This window comes from Psittacula echo, assembly GCF_963264785.1.
Source record: "Psittacula echo genome assembly, chromosome: 15".
Classification (NCBI taxonomy): Eukaryota; Metazoa; Chordata; class Aves; order Psittaciformes; family Psittacidae; genus Psittacula; species Psittacula echo.
Genome location: NC_137751.1, coordinates 10,542,950 through 10,561,170, shown reverse-complemented (window position 1 = coordinate 10,561,170; position 18,221 = coordinate 10,542,950). Strand labels below are relative to the sequence as shown.

The following is an 18,221-nucleotide window of genomic DNA, read 5'->3' as shown; positions in this document are numbered from 1 at the left end:
CCCAGCTTTCCACTGCTTCAGAAACAAGCTGCGCTTTTACCCGTGATGGCAAAATCCTGCTGCAGTCCTTTAAGGTATAAAGTACTGCTGTTTCAGTGTGTTTGTTACTTTAAGTTAGCACAGCCAATGGAACGAGAAGACTCTTTGTGACTCAGATTTATTCTCCAGTTGACCAAGTACAGTTAAGAGTACATTTGGGTAAAAGCATTCAAACGTGCCAGGTTCTTCGGAGAGCTGGGGGTTTCCAGGGTCGCTGTAAGAATCCAGGAGCTCCCACTGAGGTCAGGGAGCATGAGAGAGAGAAAACAAGGCCCAAAGGTCTTAGAGTCTGAGGGTGATTTGTTATTCTTAGAGTCCACACAGCGCCCTGCTGGGATTAACACTATCAAAGCCTCCTGTCCCTCAGTAACCAGACTGGGAAGGCACGAGCGGTGTGGGGCAGGAAAAGGGGTGAGCTGCTGCAGCAGGAAGGCTGGATTGCACAGGGCACGTGCTGCAGGGAGCAGGAGCAGAGCGAAGGGCTGAACTCTGTAAATCACTGCCTTTTCCCTGGCTATCCCTGGGAGCTGTTCCCCTCAGATGGAGGAGCAGGACAACACCTTGCCAAGGGCCAGCTTCTGCCTGGTGCCACTGCAATCCCCGCTGGACTCCATCCATCACTTGGGAGCAGCTGCCTGGCACAGCCGCAGGGATTCAGGAGCTGAAAAGCTGGAATCCAGCTCCTTTTTTTCTAGGTGTAATTTTTACCCGTGGTGACTGTTTACATTCGTGCTGTCAGGCTGGAGGACACCGTGCAGCAGCCACTGGATGAGCAATCTTGTTACTGGCTTAGGGAAACAATTGCTACAGCTGAATGCCTTTGGGACCTTCCCAAATCCTTGTCAATTAGTGTCAGCAACGGTACTTGGCATGTTCCAGCAATTGTCAGGATTGCCTCAGCTTTATACCCTTGTGCAGGACAGTTATTAATGTCCTATCTATCTCTTTAGAAACAGTTAAGGAACAGCAACCTGGACTTAATAGGCTGGTGTGGTTTTTGGAGCCTGTTTCTTTGCTAATTGCAGCTCTCACATGTCACTTGTGTTTTCCCTTTACCAGGGTGAATCAACTTGTGATGCCACCAGCCTCTGTGAAAGTTTGAGACGGTGAGTGACCCAAACCAGCAATTGGTTTCCAGCTACCCCATCATCTCCAAAACCCCTTGCAACAACACACTTCTTCCCTTCTCAACTGGAAAGAAGTTAACCTTAGACAGCCACGGTCTGCACCTTTGCTACCGTCAACCCACGTGTGAGCAAATCAAGAACAGGGAATCCAGGGGTCAAGTGTCCTTTGCTGTACTGAGTTATACTGTGGTTGTCCAGGGCCAGAACTTAGCACATATTTGGTGTTCCTAAAACCTGCTGCTGCCTCGCTCGGGGTCCAACATCAAATCCCCATCAAATGACCATTCGTATCACAGTCCACATTTTCCGCAGAAAAAGGTTTTCTGGCATTGCATGAACTTGCACATTGCTGCGAGGCCTGTCCCCACTGCACCCCCTGCTCCAGGGCAGTGAGCCAGAGGGAGGGCCCCATTCCCTCTGCCCTTTCTTCTCCCTTGGGTCCCTGCTATTCTTATCACTCCCCAGCAGTCACAGCGCTGCAGCTCAGAGCTGACACGACTGATAAACACTTCCCAGCGGTTTACTGTGGCCAAAATTAATTAAAGCAAGTTTTTGAAGAGGGGCTTTTTTCCCCCCATAAATTAAATGCACTGAAAGACTAATCATATAATCAGAACTCAATAGCACACTTAAGAACGGCCTTTTGGGGGAAAAGACTTAATGTAATCTCTAGTACAGCAGATGTGTTACTTCCACATAGGGGAGTATGTTCTGTCGTAGGCTAAGGATTTGACAGGCCTGCCTGGGCTTTGCAGTCTCTGGGCTGGATGCGCACTCACACATTATTATTTACCAGCAGCTTTTAGACAAAGGTGTTTGTTGTTTGGTTGGGTTTTAATGCCTCAAAAAAGTCTGGGAGAAAACAGGAGTCGGTGTTGCTGAGGCTTGCCTTATACAACACTGAACACTTGGGGCTGTGCACACCAAGGTTTTTCGCTGTACTTCTGTTTTGGTCCAGTTTTACACAGGCTGAGAGAAACCCGGCCATCATTGCAGGGAGTTCTGCTGTAACCCAGCAATGACTGATTTTTAAGGCCAGGGGCAATTTCCTGCATAACATGGAGCACAGATCCCAGGAAATCCTGCAGCGAGAGAGCTGGTTATCCTTCCCACTTCATCTAGGAAAGCTGCTGGGCAACCAGATACACCACAGCACGCACCAGCGGCATCTCACCAGTCACTAGATGTACTGACATTGCTCTTTAAAGCAAGGGTAGGAGAAAGCGCAGGTCTGCTCTGTCTTGTTAGCAGCAAGACTGAGAGCTGGGCTCACTGCTGGGGGTGCCACGGAGCTGCGGGGCACACGCTCACCATTACCAATACTTTCCTGGGACTGTGATTCTACCCCATTCACCACCTTCATCTCTTCCCTGTTTACAGTTGCCAGTGAAGGAAATGCCATGTGGACTCCTGCTCCCACCACCACACCAACCTTGAGCTCGAAGCCCTTCCATACTGGAAACCAGTGGATCCCTCAGCTCCACACCACCCTGGAAGGGTTCTCCAGCACCAAATCAATCCCACCACTGCAGCCTGCAGGGTCAGGCATCAGGACGTGAGCAGGGCAACCTGGAACACAAGAACTTCTTGAGCATAAGGATGTTCACAGGTTCCTCTGAGCATCAAAAGCAGCCGGACCCCAAATGTGCTACGCAAGTGAGTGACTGTAGATTGTGTATATGGTTTTAGTTGTAGCCAACAAAGTCCACATCGTTTATAGGGCAGCTTACGTCCTACTGAATGCTGCTGTTGTGTCAGCACCCAGAGACTGCACTAGCTGGGGACCTGTTCTGTACATCACCTGTTCTTGAACACTGAAGGCTCAATTCAGATTATTATTTTTTATTTAAATATGTCATAAGATGCTTTATCTCTGCTGAAGACATTAGATGACAGATATATATATATATATATTTAGATAAACAGTTTTTATTTAAACATTGAAAATCTGGTGCTGCCTGTGCAACCATACCAGACATGAATAACGTCCACAACTCTCCTCATCTCAGTGCCATGGGATAAGGCCCTGCAAGGGCACCATAGGAAGATTTCCAGTGGGTGACTTACCTGTCACCCAAGGCTGAGCAATGGGACAGAGGAGAGGGTTTCACTGCACTGGGTGTGCTGGTGGTTGTTACAGAAAGGCCCAGAAGAACTTTGGACTGAAACACACAGGGGCTCTAGAGTTTGCTCCATTTGCTAAATTCAGCCTCACCCAAGGACGTTCACAGGTTCTCAAAGTACCAAAATCCACCCGGCTGAATTGCTTTATCTAGGGCCTGGTAGTGCAATACTGCTGTGCCAGTGACACCCTGCTTTGTTTACGTGCATATCATACTACATGTATTGTTCATGCTAATACTCTACCACAAAGAGTGCTTAGGCAGGATGCATGGCCAACCCCAGGCACAGTCCCAGGCTGCTCTTACTGCAGGGTCACTTTTATCCTTATGAAGATGCATTGAGATCTTTAGTAGCCAAGGTCAGTGTCTGAACTGTGAGTCTCAAATGCAGCAGTGTGTATCTGTAAGTCAAAGTGCCATTTCACTGCAGTCTCGTTTCCTGCATTTGGGCCTCCACAAGCCAAATTTATGCTGTGTTAGGCTGATGCTGGGAAAGGGAGGTGAGCACAGGCCTTGGAGCAGGAGCCAGGCTTCCAGAGAAAGGGCATGGATTCAGGGAACTTCCCACTCCCTTTGTTCTGTTGGGATGTCTCCCGCAGGTTAGGTACTCCCCTTAGCACACAGCTCCAGTAGGCAGCAGATAAAGCAGCAAAGGAAACGTCAGACTCGGAGTGGATGTGAGTTCAGGCTGGAAGCTTGTTCAGAGACACAGGAAGGTACTGTCAGTGCAGCTGGGGTTTGTCTCCCACTCACTTCCAGGATGTGCTAGGTCCTGTAGTACAGCACTGTAGGAGAGATGATTGGTAACTCCAGGTATCACCAAACTGGTTAATGCTCACCACAGAGCCAGATGGGTCCTGGCAGTGACTCCTGTAACAACGTGAGCCCTTCCTCCTCCTCAAACTCCAATGGACTCTTCTGCAAAGGATGCTCTGTCACCTAAAATATCTGAGCAAGAGGTTTAGGATCTGGCTAAACAACCAGAGCCAAACATTTTCCTCGAGTGCCTGGGCATCCTCTGGAGAACAGCAAGCGGGTGCTAGAAATAATAAAGCAAAGCCAACTCACAACAATGCTTCATTTCCCACCTCATGCCAGTATTTACATTCCTAGGGAAAACACTCTGCAGTCTGGGAGCCAAACTCTTGGCTTTAAAGGCACACAAAGTTCTTATTCCCATTAAGAAATTCTTTGTTAAGCCGTTTAAAAAGAAACAAAAAGCAGCCCAACAAGCAGTCACTTCATCTCAGAGACCAAAGACAATAAGCCACGTTTCCTACACTGCTTTTCCGATGGGCTCTCTCCATTGTAGCATTTACTGTCAACAAAATGGAGCATTCCTGCTAAAGTTCAGAGCTTAGGAATTGCCTCTAACCTTAATTCTCAGGCATCAACAATGGAAAGGGAACTGAAGCGTTGTGTACTTTCACTACCTTGCTTTGTTGGAAACAAGCCCCAGCCCTCATCAGAGGCACAGGCTGGGACTGGAGGCTGGCTTCAGCTCCTGTGCATATGAAGGGAATTGCTGTGGCTTTGTTTTTACCAAGGGAAGAGTGAAGGGAGCAAGCCAGGGAGTCAGAAGTGGGTCCTACCTGCAGCAGTTCAACACCAAGGGATCCCTGAATCCCGTGTGTTCCAGGCTGAGAGCGGGAAGCCAAAGCAGCAGCTGTGACAGCTCAGAGAGGATTAACAGAATGGAAACTTGGGCTTTCCACCTCCTACGGATGCTGCTGCTCCTTTACACTTTGATGACCCACATCTGAATGGCCAGGAGCTGCAAGGCTGCATTTCTTGGTTTAGCTGTGAAGGATTGTTCAGTTAGTGCTTCTAATAAAGGTATTCAGCCTCTTAGAGGGAAACCAGTTCACTTAGATCACGGGTCTACACTATACCTGTATGCTACAGTATTGTATTACAGCGGTGCTGAACTCTGGACTTAGCAAGCAATGCTGTGCTGGTTTCCCCTGTGACTCCATGTTAGGCAGGTACTGATGTAACCAGGCTTGGAAGCTGCTGGGGCCATCTGGCTGTTGACCCTCTGGAGCAGTGGAACAATTTCTGTTATAGACATAGGAAGTATTTCTGGAGTGAGAAGTCTGGACTGAATGTCTATTACTTATATCCACACTAAATAAGAACGCCCATTGAAATCGGCATTTCGGGGTTTATAAAGAAAAGCTGTTAGTAGGAAAAGAGAGTAAGGTTTTAATAAAGAATCCACATATTTTAGTGTCCATTACACTGAATGGGGCAGAATTCCAGCCTGTCGCCTAAATAAGTCATCATTCAGGTCATCAAGGTCATGTCTGTGGTTCTAAACTTCAACACAGAATTAAATAGTCCCAATAAGGCCATAAATACCTTTAAAGCCACTGCTCCCTTGCACACAAAATCACTTTGTGTGAGTATCTGGAAATTAGAGTATACGAACAGGAGCCCCTGAATTCATTTGCAAACATATGGGAAAACACTACCAGAGGGGCACTGCTCGTGCCCTCCCCTCCCAGCACACAGACATCTCCTCAGCACAGGAGCCCAAGCAAGGGGAAAGGTGTCCAGGGTTTGCCTGGCACTGCAGGGTCCTGATCCAGCTCTGTGCCTCATCCACACCTCTGCCCAAGGCTGACTGTGTCCCATAGCTCTCCACAAGGACCAGCTCCTTCCAGCCTCCCTGTGCTCTACAGGACTGACAATGTCAGATGCAGCCTTCCTGCATCTATCAGGACCATGCAGGGGGGCCAGAGTGCACCAGGGAGGGTCCAGGTGCCCCTCAGCTCATCGCAAGGCCTTTTTCATTCCATTCCACTCCATAAAGGCATCCTTTTAAACACGCATTAAGTCCCTCCACAGCTCATACTGCATCTGCACCATGCACCCACTACAGAAGCAATTAGGGTGGCTTGTCCACAGCGAGAGAAACAGAGGTAATGGGAACTGCACAGAGAGGCAAGAAAATGACCCAAAAACCATCAAGCTGCCAACCCAAGTAACAGCAGTGGGAGGCTCCTGCTGCCATCATCAGAGCAGAACCTGGGTGAGCCCCAGAGCCTCTCCCCCCTTTTACAGACCAGCCAGGAGAGAGCCTCAGGGTGACAACTGAACCCTGGAAATGAATGGCTGTATTCTGACAACACAGTTCCTCTCTGCACCCTCTGTCCTAATTGTGTTCTTCTCCATTTGCTTTATTGTTTGGTAACCAGCACTTAAAATCACTTTTACTACGTGATGTACGGGAGTATTAGTATATTTTCTTGTTATACAAGGGAGGAGTATAAAATAGTTTTCTGATTTCTTTCAGAAGCAAATGACTATTTTATTTTTTAAGAGCAACTGATTGTGAATCTCAGAGTATAAAAAAAAATGAAAGATAAATAAGCCAAATATATACCTTTATGTAAATTAAGAAATAAAAGTATTTAAAACATACCTTCTGGCTCCTTTTCTTGTGGCACCTCTTGCTCTGGCTGTGCTCTCTTGTGGTTGCTGACTGGACAAGGCTCTAGTGTGGATGGCAGTGAGCCTGCTTGGAGCTCCTTTAAACCATAACCCCAGGAGCAGGCAAGGTCAGAGGGAGCACAGCTGCCTTTTCCCTTGGAGCTGCCTGGATCCAGCCTGGGATCAGCACAGGGAGAAGGCAGCAGTGGTGAGCACAGCAGCAGGGTCCTGCTCCAGCCCTGTCTAGAATCCACCAGCAACACACACATCAGAGCTAGATCTGACTGATGGAAATGCTGCTATGGTGGTGGCTGTGGGTTGGGTGTCAGGAATAGAGGCAGGAAGCATCCCAGGAAATTCCCAAGGGGTAGCCATGGCAGGCACCAGGGCTGCCCTCCTCATGGGGTCCTGCACCAGCCATGTGCCAGCTTCACAGGATGGTGGCACCTTGCTTGTGGGCAAAAGAAGGAGCTTTAGGAGCCCCGCATCCCCCCTGCCCGCCAGCCCTGGTCTGCAGCAGCAGCACAGACAAGGTGTGCTCAAGTCTCCCCTTACCAGAGGTGGAAGGGACCTCTCCTGCTGCACCTCCCTTCAGTGTTGTCCTGCAGCACAAGTGGGGTCCAGGCCACACATGCAAGTGAAGGATTTGCTGCTGCAACACTCAGCCCTGATCACCTTTCAGCAGCGCAGCTCCAGGCTTTCAGCTTGATCAGCCTCTGCAAATGACTTGGTGAAGTGTAAGTTTATAACTTCTGATGTCCCAGCAGCTAAGCTTTGGCGTTCAACAGCTGCTAATGTGACTCTACTGTTCACTGCCCATCGCTGACCATGGACATACATGTGCATGCACACAAACACACTCACTCTTCCAGTCCCCCTTTTCCATAGCTCTTCCCCAAGCTGTTTCTATAGAGCTCACCAAGCCCATCTGCAGTCTGACACGATGACAGCCTCGCTGTGTGGGCCTGCACAGGGCGACTACACTGACCATCTCCAACAAGTGAGCCCAGAGGTGCTCATCACCTCGGGAAGCCCACGCTGGCTTGGACAAGCTGATGCCACGTATGCTGGAGGTCTGGGCTGACTGTGGGTGCGTTTACCATGGCTCCACAAAGAGGTTCTGACTGCACAGCACCTTCGCTTTCACTCCAACACATTGCAACTATCTCCTAGTGCCCCGGCCAAATCTCTACAACACAAAGTCTATTACTTTAAAAATAAAACATGTTTTAGCATTTGAAAAACGCACTTAAAAAGCACACGATGCTCACGTCAGTCGAGTCAGCCTTCACTGTGCCTGCAAGGGATGACCAACAGCTGCGAGTCAGGAGGTGACCCCTGTGGGCAGGCTCTCCCCTGCCCAGAGGAGCCATAACGTGCCCCTGTTTGCTGTGTGCAGGGGTTCCTCATGTCTGGCCAGCCCAGGACACCCCTCACAGCACAGCCAGTACGGTGGGAGAGTCACTGCCGCATCCAAACCAACACCAAGTGACTGGCGTGTCCCATCACCCCCACCACACCTGCATGCTGCTTCTCCTTCAGTTGTGCAGGGGCACTGGTACAAAGTCCCAGGATGTCCTCTTCACAGGCACAAAACGAAGGAAAGAAATGGTTAGTGAAAACTGTTCAGATTTGAAGCATCTCTGGATCATTGAACACAGATGGTCCTGACCTGCTGGCCTTTTGTATGCTGCATTTGCATAACACACACAAAGTTATCACTCGGGAGACATCTGGAGGGGCTTAGCTGGGATTGAGGTTTTAACAGGGCAACAAACCAGCTTCCAGCAACAAATGGCAGAGGCAGGGCTGCAGCCCCAGTGCCAAGTCCCCTCTGAAGCAGAGGCACCCTTTTTCCTGGGGACAAGATTGGTAATAACTGCCATTACCTTCTGACAGGGAACAGAGACTTGGATCTCTTCTGCAGGTGACAACAGCAGCCATTCCAGTCAGGACCCTACAACAACCTTCAGATTAACACGTGGTTTGGGAGAAAAGGTCCAGCAGGACGAGTCCAGCACTAAATAGCTCAGACAAGCACCACACTGAGACGCAGGCACCAGCCACTAAAAGTCTGATGTGCATTGTCCTGGCCACATACTTGCAGCCTAAGCCTCCAACCTGCTTGGGGACCCGTGGCTCCTGCAGACCCTGCTGAGGCTGCTGGCCAACAGGTAGCCAATGTGGGCAAAAGGAGAGCTTCCCTTCACGCAGGGACTCTGGCAACGTTGCAGAGCTCCTCTTCACCTCCCGTCCCCGTTTGCATCACTGCCCGAGGACACTTGACTTGCAGCATCCAGCTCCATTGCCTCTACTCCTCACCCAGGATGCACCCTCCAAGGCAACAACAAAGCGCTTCTCAGTCCAGCCTAACCCTGAGTGCCAGAGGCAGCAGCTGGGAAGGCAGAAAGGGAAAGATGGGACATTCTCTGCTGAGCCCTGCCAGCTGCTGGGCACAGCAACTCCAGCCCTCACCTGCTGCTAACAGGAGCCAGCACGCTCCATAAGATGCAGAGCAGAGCCTGCAGGATCATGCTGTGACATAGAGCCGAGACAAGGGCTGCACCTACCCAGGGGTCTGCAACTGAACATGTCTGTGCTGCTGCCAGCAGCGGACTCCCAGGGAGCTTTTGTGCCATTCAAGAGAAGAATCATTGCAAAGGCAGATAAACAGCCATGGGCAAACACAGCCCTTCGCAGCTCTCCTCTCACTCCCTCCAAAAGCAACATGACATTTCCAGTGTGCTTATCTACGTCCGGTGGCATGGACTCACCTGCAGGATGACAGCCGAAGGCACAGCAGGAACAGCCCTGCTCCAGGGCCAATCCCTCTGCTAGTAACAGGAGCCAGCACCAAACTGCTCTGCAGGATAGGGACTGCTCCCCAGGAGCAAGGTGGGGGTGAGGAAAGTAAGGAGGAGGCTGTAGAGGCAGCTACAACATGAACGGGGTTTCAAACACTTTGAGATGAAGTGCTCAACAAAACCCAACACATCGGAGAACCTGGTCCTGATGCTCTCCAAAGGGTTGATTCTGGCATTCATGGGGATACATAAGCAGATGCAATCCCAAGCAGTCACCTTCAAAGACTGTTGTTAAGGCTGCTGGTGCTGGGTGCCTTGCACGGCTGCACAGAGCCTGCTGGCCTGGCAGACCAGCAAATCAATCAACCACTTTAGTTGTTTCACTGATTTATTGATGTCCCTGTGCTACGACGGGGCCATCACCCCTCCTGCACCCAGCAGCAAAAAGGCAAGAAAGTCAGATCACGGTAGTTACTGATGACACCCAAGTGGCCAACTGGATATGTCTGACCTCGGAACATGCATGTACAAGCCCATTTAACCCCAGGCAACTGAGAGGCAGCATTTCTCAGATGGGAAAAGCTGTGAGTATTGCTGGGCCTGGGCAGGACAGAAATGAGCCTTTAGGAGTGACTTCTGAACCTCCTACAGGGCTCAACCACACAACTCGGCCCTGCCAGCGCACCTGCTACAGCTCCTCAAGAAATCCAAACCAGGCTCTTGCTTCTGCCTTGGGAAATCACGGAGACAGGAGTCTGTGCTCCCAAGCACAGGCTGTTTGGCACTGCCAGAGAAGGGAGGGTGGCCATGTACCAGAACTCAGAGGGTATGTGACCTCCTGAAGCTCCCTGTGCTCTGGGCTGAATCCTCCGCACACAGCAGCTGTAGAGCTCAGCATCATGGAAGGTTTATTTAAAGCCATGGAGGACATAAAAACTATAGTATAAAAGATATTAAAACAGTCTCCTGGGCCATGCCAGCCCCAAGTGAGTCCATGGAGTTCAGTCCTGCGGCACTGGAGCCTTTTTTGCTTTCTTCTTCTCCTTGGCTTTGCTCTGCTTCTGCTGGGGCTCCTGGCTGACACTCCCCTTGGTTTTCTTTGCAGCTGGAACCTGCTCGGCTTCATTGCTGCCATCACCTTTTCTCTTCCTGTTCAGATTCTTTTTCCTCTTCTTCTTGTGAGCCACAGCATCTCCTCCATTAACAGCAGGCTCCCCATCACTGCCCGCTGGTGCCACTCCATTCTCCCTGACCCCTCTGTTCTGATTCTTGTGTTTGCTGCCACCAGGCACGAGGCTTTTCTTCTGCTTGGGCATTTCTGTTCCCAGGGGCTGCTCTTCTGGGGCTGCTGGGCCTTCATCTTCACCGGCTGCTGGAGCTACCCCATTCTCCTTGATGCCTTTCTTGCGATTCTTGCGCTTCTTGCTCTCTGGCAGGAAGCCTTTCTTCTTCCTCTTAAGCGACTCTGCTTCCTGCTCAGGCTTATTGGCTGTCTTCTCTTTCTTGGGCTTCCTGCAGAGAGAACACCAAAGATCAAGAGCAACTTAATTTACAGCCAGGGAACAGCGTGATGATCTATGCGACAGGCAGTCCACAAACAGGCAGAAGCACAGGAAAGGTGCAAGGAAGCAGAGGCGTGCTGCAAGGAGCGTTATCCCTGAAGGTGGTTCTCAGTCTGCACAGGGACTGGGTAACGAACAGCAGGAGCCGGCTCAGGACTCAAGAAGGCACATGGAGACCTGAGGAAGAATCCCCATTCCACAGACCAGGTATCACTGTATTAGCACCTTCTCAAGCACACTTGCCTGTGGCCCCATGCAAGGCTACTGAGACACTGTCTGCCTGTCCACGGTGACAGCCCCAGGCCTTTACTGTGCTAACAATCCCAAGAGGTCATCTTCCAGCAAGAACCCCAAACAGAGCTTTCCAATCTCATCTAGGCAGCCTTTGTGTGCACGCAATACAGCCACTGCTGCTGCTGCTCTCTGACAGAATCTGACAGCGATTCTACCATGACCCAGTCTATGCTGCTCTGCACCAGCTCACTTCCCAGAGAGCTGTAAACCAGGCTGCAATTCCATGGCCTGGCTTTCAGTGTGAAGTTTTCTGGAGTTCTTCAAGCTGCATCTCCTCAGGGTAGAAAACCGCTATCCTGACAACCTGATGTTAGCGCTTCCCTCTCAGCACTGCCACCAGGGTCCTGTGCACAAACCAGACCTGCTGTGCACAAACATCTCTGTGCGTCACAGCAAGTTGGCACCAACAGTGACAGCAGACTGCACCCCTGAACCCCAAAGCCCTTCCTTACAGAACATGCCCAAGCTCATGTTTCCTACCTTAACAATCGCCCTCCTAGCTCCTAAACCAAGCCTTATCCTCGGGACAGCCCTGGCAGAACAATGCCAGGGAACCTGTTTGAGGCTGGAAAAGGGCCCAGGGCTCTGGTCCTAAGGCTGGGTGAGGCCACTGTGCCCTGTTCAAGTCATTAGAAGGGGCCACAACAGCTTCAGCTGCCTTGTATGACTCCTCCCTGCCCATGAACCCTCTCACAGTGAGCCACATGCCAGCATTTCCCTCAGAGCCTCTTGCTGGGCTGAGATAGCACAGGCCAGGCCACCCGCAGCTCCCAGTCATGAGCAGAGCACCCAGCATTGCTTAATGCTGTGTGTCTCACTAAACACTGCCAGCAGGGAAGGAGAAAAAGATCCTACACTTCGTTTTTGCCCTGGAACAGAAGTCAAATCCAGCTGCCGTTTAACACAGGAGCACTAAAGCATGAACACTGAATGCTCCCCAGCCTTCAGAGCTGCAAGGCAACCACTCCAAGCATTGGGATGGGAATCCAGACACTAAGGAGCACAAAAATCACTGGAGAGGATCGAAGGTCCTGGTATGTACTCTCCGGTACCCAGTCACATTCCAGGACAGCTACTCATTCCCTCCAGCCTCACATTTGCAGAATCAATCCAACAGTGCCTTGACGTTCTTTCTCTTCCTACTTCCCCACATCAATAAAGACAAGTTGGACGGGCAGTCAGTGCCCCAGGCAAGCCAAAAAGCCAAAGTAGCAAGCAACATACGTGTAATTCAGCCAGCGCATGACATTCCAGTAGAGAGAGTCGAGACGTGCGGAATTCCCAATGCCTTCTGGCTGGTTCAGACCCAACAGCACTTTCTCCACCTCAGTCAGCTTCACGTGCAGATGCTGCAAGAGGCAAGTACAAACAGACAGTCTGCAGAGTGAACTCAGAAGGGGCACCCAAACTCAGGCCATCCTCAGGATACAACTATGGTAGGAATAACCAATCCTGCCTGGCTCTTCCAAGCCATTGCCCACTTGCAATACCACTACAATTTGGGGGCAAAACCTGGTGAATCACACCAGACCATATGGTACAGGGTTTGCTTGAAAACTGGGTCTCTAGCATGAGAGGAACCAGTCTGGCTCTAGAACTGTACTGGCATAAAGGGGACTGAAAGGTCCTTTGGTCCTCTTTCCTTTTCAGCCCATGACTGGGAGCAGGGGGGAAAACAAGTGACTATGTACTTACTGAAAAGAAAAGCAGCAGCATTTTCAGCCTGGTTTCTGAAGAACACAATCATGCTGCCTGTTCCATAACCCACTGGATAATTTCAGTAAAATCAGGCAGAAAGGAGTGTCTCAAAGGCTATTCAGTTCCTACAAGAGCCTTGGAAACAATCTCTCTCCTCCACCCAGTTTCCTATTAGTTCTTCACAAAGAAACTGGCTGTGGTGTGAGCTCAGTGCTTATCAGTAGCAAACTGGGCTTCAGCAATTCTGCTGCTTGTGGTATTCTGCTCCAGTAAATGAGACCATGTTGGAGGCTTTGTTTATCACCTATAGAAAATCTTCTCGTGTTCAAAAAGATCATTTTTCATTTGGGAAAATAAAGCTTCATTCCTGCTAACAAAGCCTCTGAATAAGCATCAGTTTTGGGGAATCAGAATCTCTGGGGTTCAGTGGAGAGGAGAGAGCAGTCATCTGGACCAAAACCCACCTCACCCTCACTGTATCCCAGGCCATATTTCTGCCGATTAGAAAGGAGATGCCACGTATGTTTGCACAACACTACACAAATCCTTCAACAAGCTCAGGGAGATCAGCTCATAAGAACTAAGGATCACTCCTGCAGACACAAGAGCTTTCCTGTCCTCAACCCTAACTAGGCACTCCCTCAAGGGGTGGTACCTTTGGTAAGAAACGAGGCGGGATGTAGCAGTCACAAGGTAAAATCCAAGTGTGACATTTAGAAGAGGCTTTGGTGGCATTCAGAACAGCAGCCACCTGCACGCATCAGGTCCTGCACTCACCTCCTCTGTCACAGTTTTGAGGAGCAAGTTCAACAGCTCGAAGCTCCTGGCAACTTTCTCTTTCTCAGCCTTCAGGATGCATTTGCCAACTGCTTTCAAACTCTGCAAATGAAACGAGGAGATTGACATGCAGCACACGTTAACCAGGAAAACACATCGCTCCTCTCGCGAGAAAGCAGAAAACGAGTGAGGAACGGCAGGGTTAACCTGCCACCGAAATAACCCTGGAACACAACTTTGGAAAGGCTCAGGGGTACCTGGGGGCCACTGCTGATGCCCAGCTTAATTAAGAAACAACTGGACAAAAGAAGAGCAAGCAGACCACAAACACACAACCTTGCTGCTCTCTAGTTCCCACGCTACAGCACAACTGGAGATGTGTTGCTGTCTCCTAGAGAAAAACAGCAAAGACAGTATCTCTGTCCCCACCCTGGAAAGGCCAGGAGGCTGCCAGACAACAGACTCACCTGAGGGACGTGTTGCTACTCAGCTGCAGGAGCTGGGATTTACACATAAAGCGCTAATGCAAAAATCCATTAACACTTATGCCGAGGAAATCCCAGTTGCCAGCATTACAACAGGGCTTGTCAATCAAGCTTAAATTCACTGAAATGACCGAGAGAAAAAACCTCATCAGTGTTCTCTTTATGTGCTGCAGGGTTTCTGAAACACCGAAAGGTCTGGCTTAGAGGAAAATCACTCCAAAGACAGGTCAAATAAAAGCCAGAGTTATTTACAAGTGGAGAAGGGCACAAAATAGCCATAAAAAGGTGGCTGGATCAAAGAGGTGGCCCAATGGCTCAGGGGTGCTGATCCTCTGCCTATAGCTGGTCCTTGCAGCCCAGTTACATGGCAGTTTTCTTCCCTGCTCTGTTTCTGTGGGGATGCACACACCACAGCAAGCCCCCCAGCTTGCATGGATTACACGAATATCAGATAGGATTTGTAGGGACAAGCTTACCGTACGCAGCAGCATTCCCCACCACAGGCTGTTTCACTACAGAAAGCTGCACTTGTGGCCAAGCCTGGCTTTGCATGGAATCTGAACATGCCAACGCAGCCAACAGGCAAGATCCACCCCAGGCTCAACATCCTCACTTTCTCAGGCAACCTGCATCATTGATAAATCACTGCACCAAATCTCTACCCAGTGCTGGAGGGTCATAGTTCTCCACGAGATGCAGTCTCTCTCACTAGACCACCTATTGCTTCTGCTCCATTTTAAAGAAGTAATTTTAAGGACTCTGAGCAAACCATTTTCCATCTATGTCAGCGTAAAGCTGACAAATAAAGTAAAAATCCTCACAAACACTGAGAAAAGTAAGAAATTTATTGCCCAAAGCAAGCTCTTCAGTAATTGTGCTCACAACAGGCAAATAATGATGGCCAGCAAGAGCGTAAGGGCCACTTTTAGCAGATACAACTACTTCCTCACCAGGATGGTCAAGAAGCAGCCACCCATCCCTGTGTCCATACAGCATGGATGTGGGAACCTTTTCACACACCCAGCTGGGGTTCCTTGGGCTTGGGAGCATAGAAAACGGTTTTACTTCTCCTGTCTGTCCGTCTGGACCCTTGGACAAGAAATGGAAAGGGAAGGACTGCAGTTCTTCTCTGGTTTCTGAGGTTCTCCTGCTGCCTGTATTAGAAAGCCACCATGTTCTGCTGGCTGGAATTCATACCACAACTTCATCTGCCTATCAATAACTTGCTAATTACTCTCCCTTGATACAGAGAGATGCACTGCAACTCTATTCCAGAGCTGTCATTAACCTACAAGGTCACACAATTCAACAGCTCTGAAGTCTCAGGTAAAATGAGAAACAAATAGAGGGCTGTGATTAAAATATAAATAAATCTTCACATGTAGGATACAACACTCCATGGGCCATGCACACTCTTGTTTATTAAGCTTACCACAAGAAATAATAATAACCATAATTATAATTATTAATAATAACATAGAAAAAATATGGTTTGCATTAAAATTTTCCTTGCAATTTGAAGAACAAGATAGTGCCAGGGTAACAGGCATTACCTGTGGTTAAAGCTGTCAGAGAGATCCTTATTTTGCTCAGTTGAGTACAAGTTGTGTGAGAGAACATCAGTAAAGCCTGCCAGCTCTTCAGGACAAGAGAAATGAGGGCAGTGCTGTGCAAAGGAGCCAGTTGAAGGCAACTGTCACCTCATCTTTCTAATACGCAACCTACAACCATTTTAGAATTAAGGTGTTAAAAATAAATTGCATCTTCTCCCCACTGTAGATAAGTGATGGAGATGACTGCATTTAAATCACACTGGCTTGACTGCCTGTTCCTGCTGCCCAGAATTGCCCTGATGCTTTGAAGGGTTTGAAACAAATCGTCCTATAGTCAAGAGAAAAGCCCCAAAGCCCTGAACACCACCCCAGGGGCTGATTTTCACAAGTCTGAGAACAGTGTTCAAGTGCTTGTGAAGCTGGGACATGCCCAACCAAATTCATGCAGACCTGTAGAACTAAAGGGTGGCTTGCCCAGCTGGAGACAGAAGATATCACCGGTCTAGCGACACCAATGCTGTAAAAATAAGCATCTATATTAAAAGCAGTGTTTTGCATGGGTCTGGAAACACAGGCACAGTTCCACCAGCATAAATAGCCAGAAGCAATCCAGTACAATTTAAGTGATCTGCAAACAAATAGCTCCCTACTGAAAAGGATCACTTCTAAATAGCTTTTCAAGACCAGGAAGGAACAAGGAAGAGGGTCTGAATGGGTGGAGAAGCCAAAGGAGCAGCAGGTAATTCACAGAATGCACAACTCTCTCTAGTCCAGAAGCAAAATGGATTTGCTTTAAGGAAACTAGATTCAGATAAAGTCTTACTATTTCTCAGCACGTGTCTTCTCCCTTTCCCTTCTGCTATAAAGGCTGTAAATTTACTCAAAAGAGCACAAAAACACCAGCACCTCTGCATGTGGTATGGTTGAGACAGACAAGCCTCCTCAAAGACTTGAGTCCAATTCCTGCTCAGCTCCTGATCTCACCACCACTGTTTCATTGTGCCTCCCATGACGCACTACATGAGATGGTATCTTCGGTCACGCGTTGCTTCACTCTCATCCTCCCATGGCAGGGATTGCACACAGCTGAGCATTTGCTTCCATGCTATTGCATTAGCATGCAACATCAGTACAAACCATGCTGCACTGTGGATATGTAAAAGAAGCTGACTTTGGACCTGGCAAAGCTTTGGGGAACTGCTCCCAGGGAATGAAATTCCCAAGTCTCTTCAATGGGAACTGGGTCCAGACTCCAAGTATTTGCCATAACTTTTTGCTACTTAAGGAATGGACCATTGTCTGCATGCTGTGGGTTCACACAGCAGGATTGCTTTGGTCTGCGCCTCACTCGGCTATCTGAAAGATGCCACCCCAACTGCATAGGTCAGTCATTTTGCAGGCCTACCATGATTTCATTTGGGGAAGGTATACAATACAATCATAAAATTAAAGCAAAAACTACTCTGTTAACAGATGTGAAACTGCAACACATAGCAAGCATGCCTTAGAAAGAAGAGTAGTATTTCAGTCATCTGCAGCATCTTTAGGAGAGCCTCAGACACTGATTAGATCACAAAGACTTGCACAAGTTTGGCAACTATCTCCATTTTACATAGCAAGACTGAGGCACAAAGCAGGGGTTTTCCTTCCAGCTATGCTACAGGTCAGCGGTGGAGGGTTAAGGGAAAACCCAGAAGAACTTGTCTAACCACCTCTTCTGTGATTCTCTGCCATGTGCTGTTCACAAAGGTATCCAACTCTCCCTTCCCCTGCCCTCTGAAAGCACTACCAACCGGAGATGACCCAGTCACTCAATGCTAAAAGCAGAGACCACATAACACATGCTCGACAGCTACACTTGCACCACTTGCTGATTGTTTGTTTTCTCCTATTTCCTGCTTCTCTTACTCTGCTCCTTCAGTATACAGCCAGGCCCACTTTACAGGGAATCTCAGTTCCAGCTCAGTAATACCTGTTATGGTTAATCACGCCTGTACATCTGAGCTGTCAGCAGATCTGGGCACGTCATTTTCCAAAAGGGAAAAATATGGAGGCAGTTTTCATCGCTGCAACTCCCATCTCATCTCAAGCCAACACAGCAATGCAGTTCCTGCTTCACCCTACATGGATTCAGCTGGCAGAGATGCTTTTGTCTTGTTTTGTTAAACATGCTGCTTCCAAAAGCCTCTGGCTGTTTCTGGTGAAGGGCTTCTCTGCTTCTTGGGTTCTACAAGGAGAACAGCACACCCACTGCATCTTATCAATCAGTTTTCTTATATTCCTAATTCCTGTATCACACATGGACGTATCCCAACGACCGCAGG

The 18,221-nt window shown here is 49.1% G+C and overlaps 2 protein-coding genes across 2 annotated transcripts in view; one reads left to right on the top strand and one right to left on the bottom strand.

Annotated features, from left to right (window-relative positions):
- The window catches only part of LOC308227393 (sphingosine-1-phosphate transporter SPNS2-like), a gene marked incomplete at both ends in the record, with an annotated part of 122,262 nt that extends 121,121 nt beyond the window's left edge, over positions 1–1,141 (top strand). Inside the window, one exon of the mRNA XM_080629949.1 lies at positions 1,099–1,141. Coding sequence (XP_080486075.1) covers positions 1,099–1,141 — 43 coding nt within the window. The remainder of the gene's footprint in view (positions 1–1,098) is intronic.
- Positions 1,142–10,360: 9,219 nt separating this feature from the next.
- Positions 10,361–18,221, bottom strand: part of MYBBP1A (MYB binding protein 1a) — a gene marked incomplete at its 5' end in the record, with an annotated part of 59,303 nt that continues 51,442 nt past the window's right edge. The window contains 3 exons of the mRNA XM_080630046.1: positions 10,361–11,040; positions 12,609–12,733; positions 13,860–13,961. Coding sequence (XP_080486172.1) covers positions 10,530–11,040; positions 12,609–12,733; positions 13,860–13,961 — 738 coding nt within the window. The 3' untranslated portion in view covers positions 10,361–10,529. The remainder of the gene's footprint in view (positions 11,041–12,608; positions 12,734–13,859; positions 13,962–18,221) is intronic.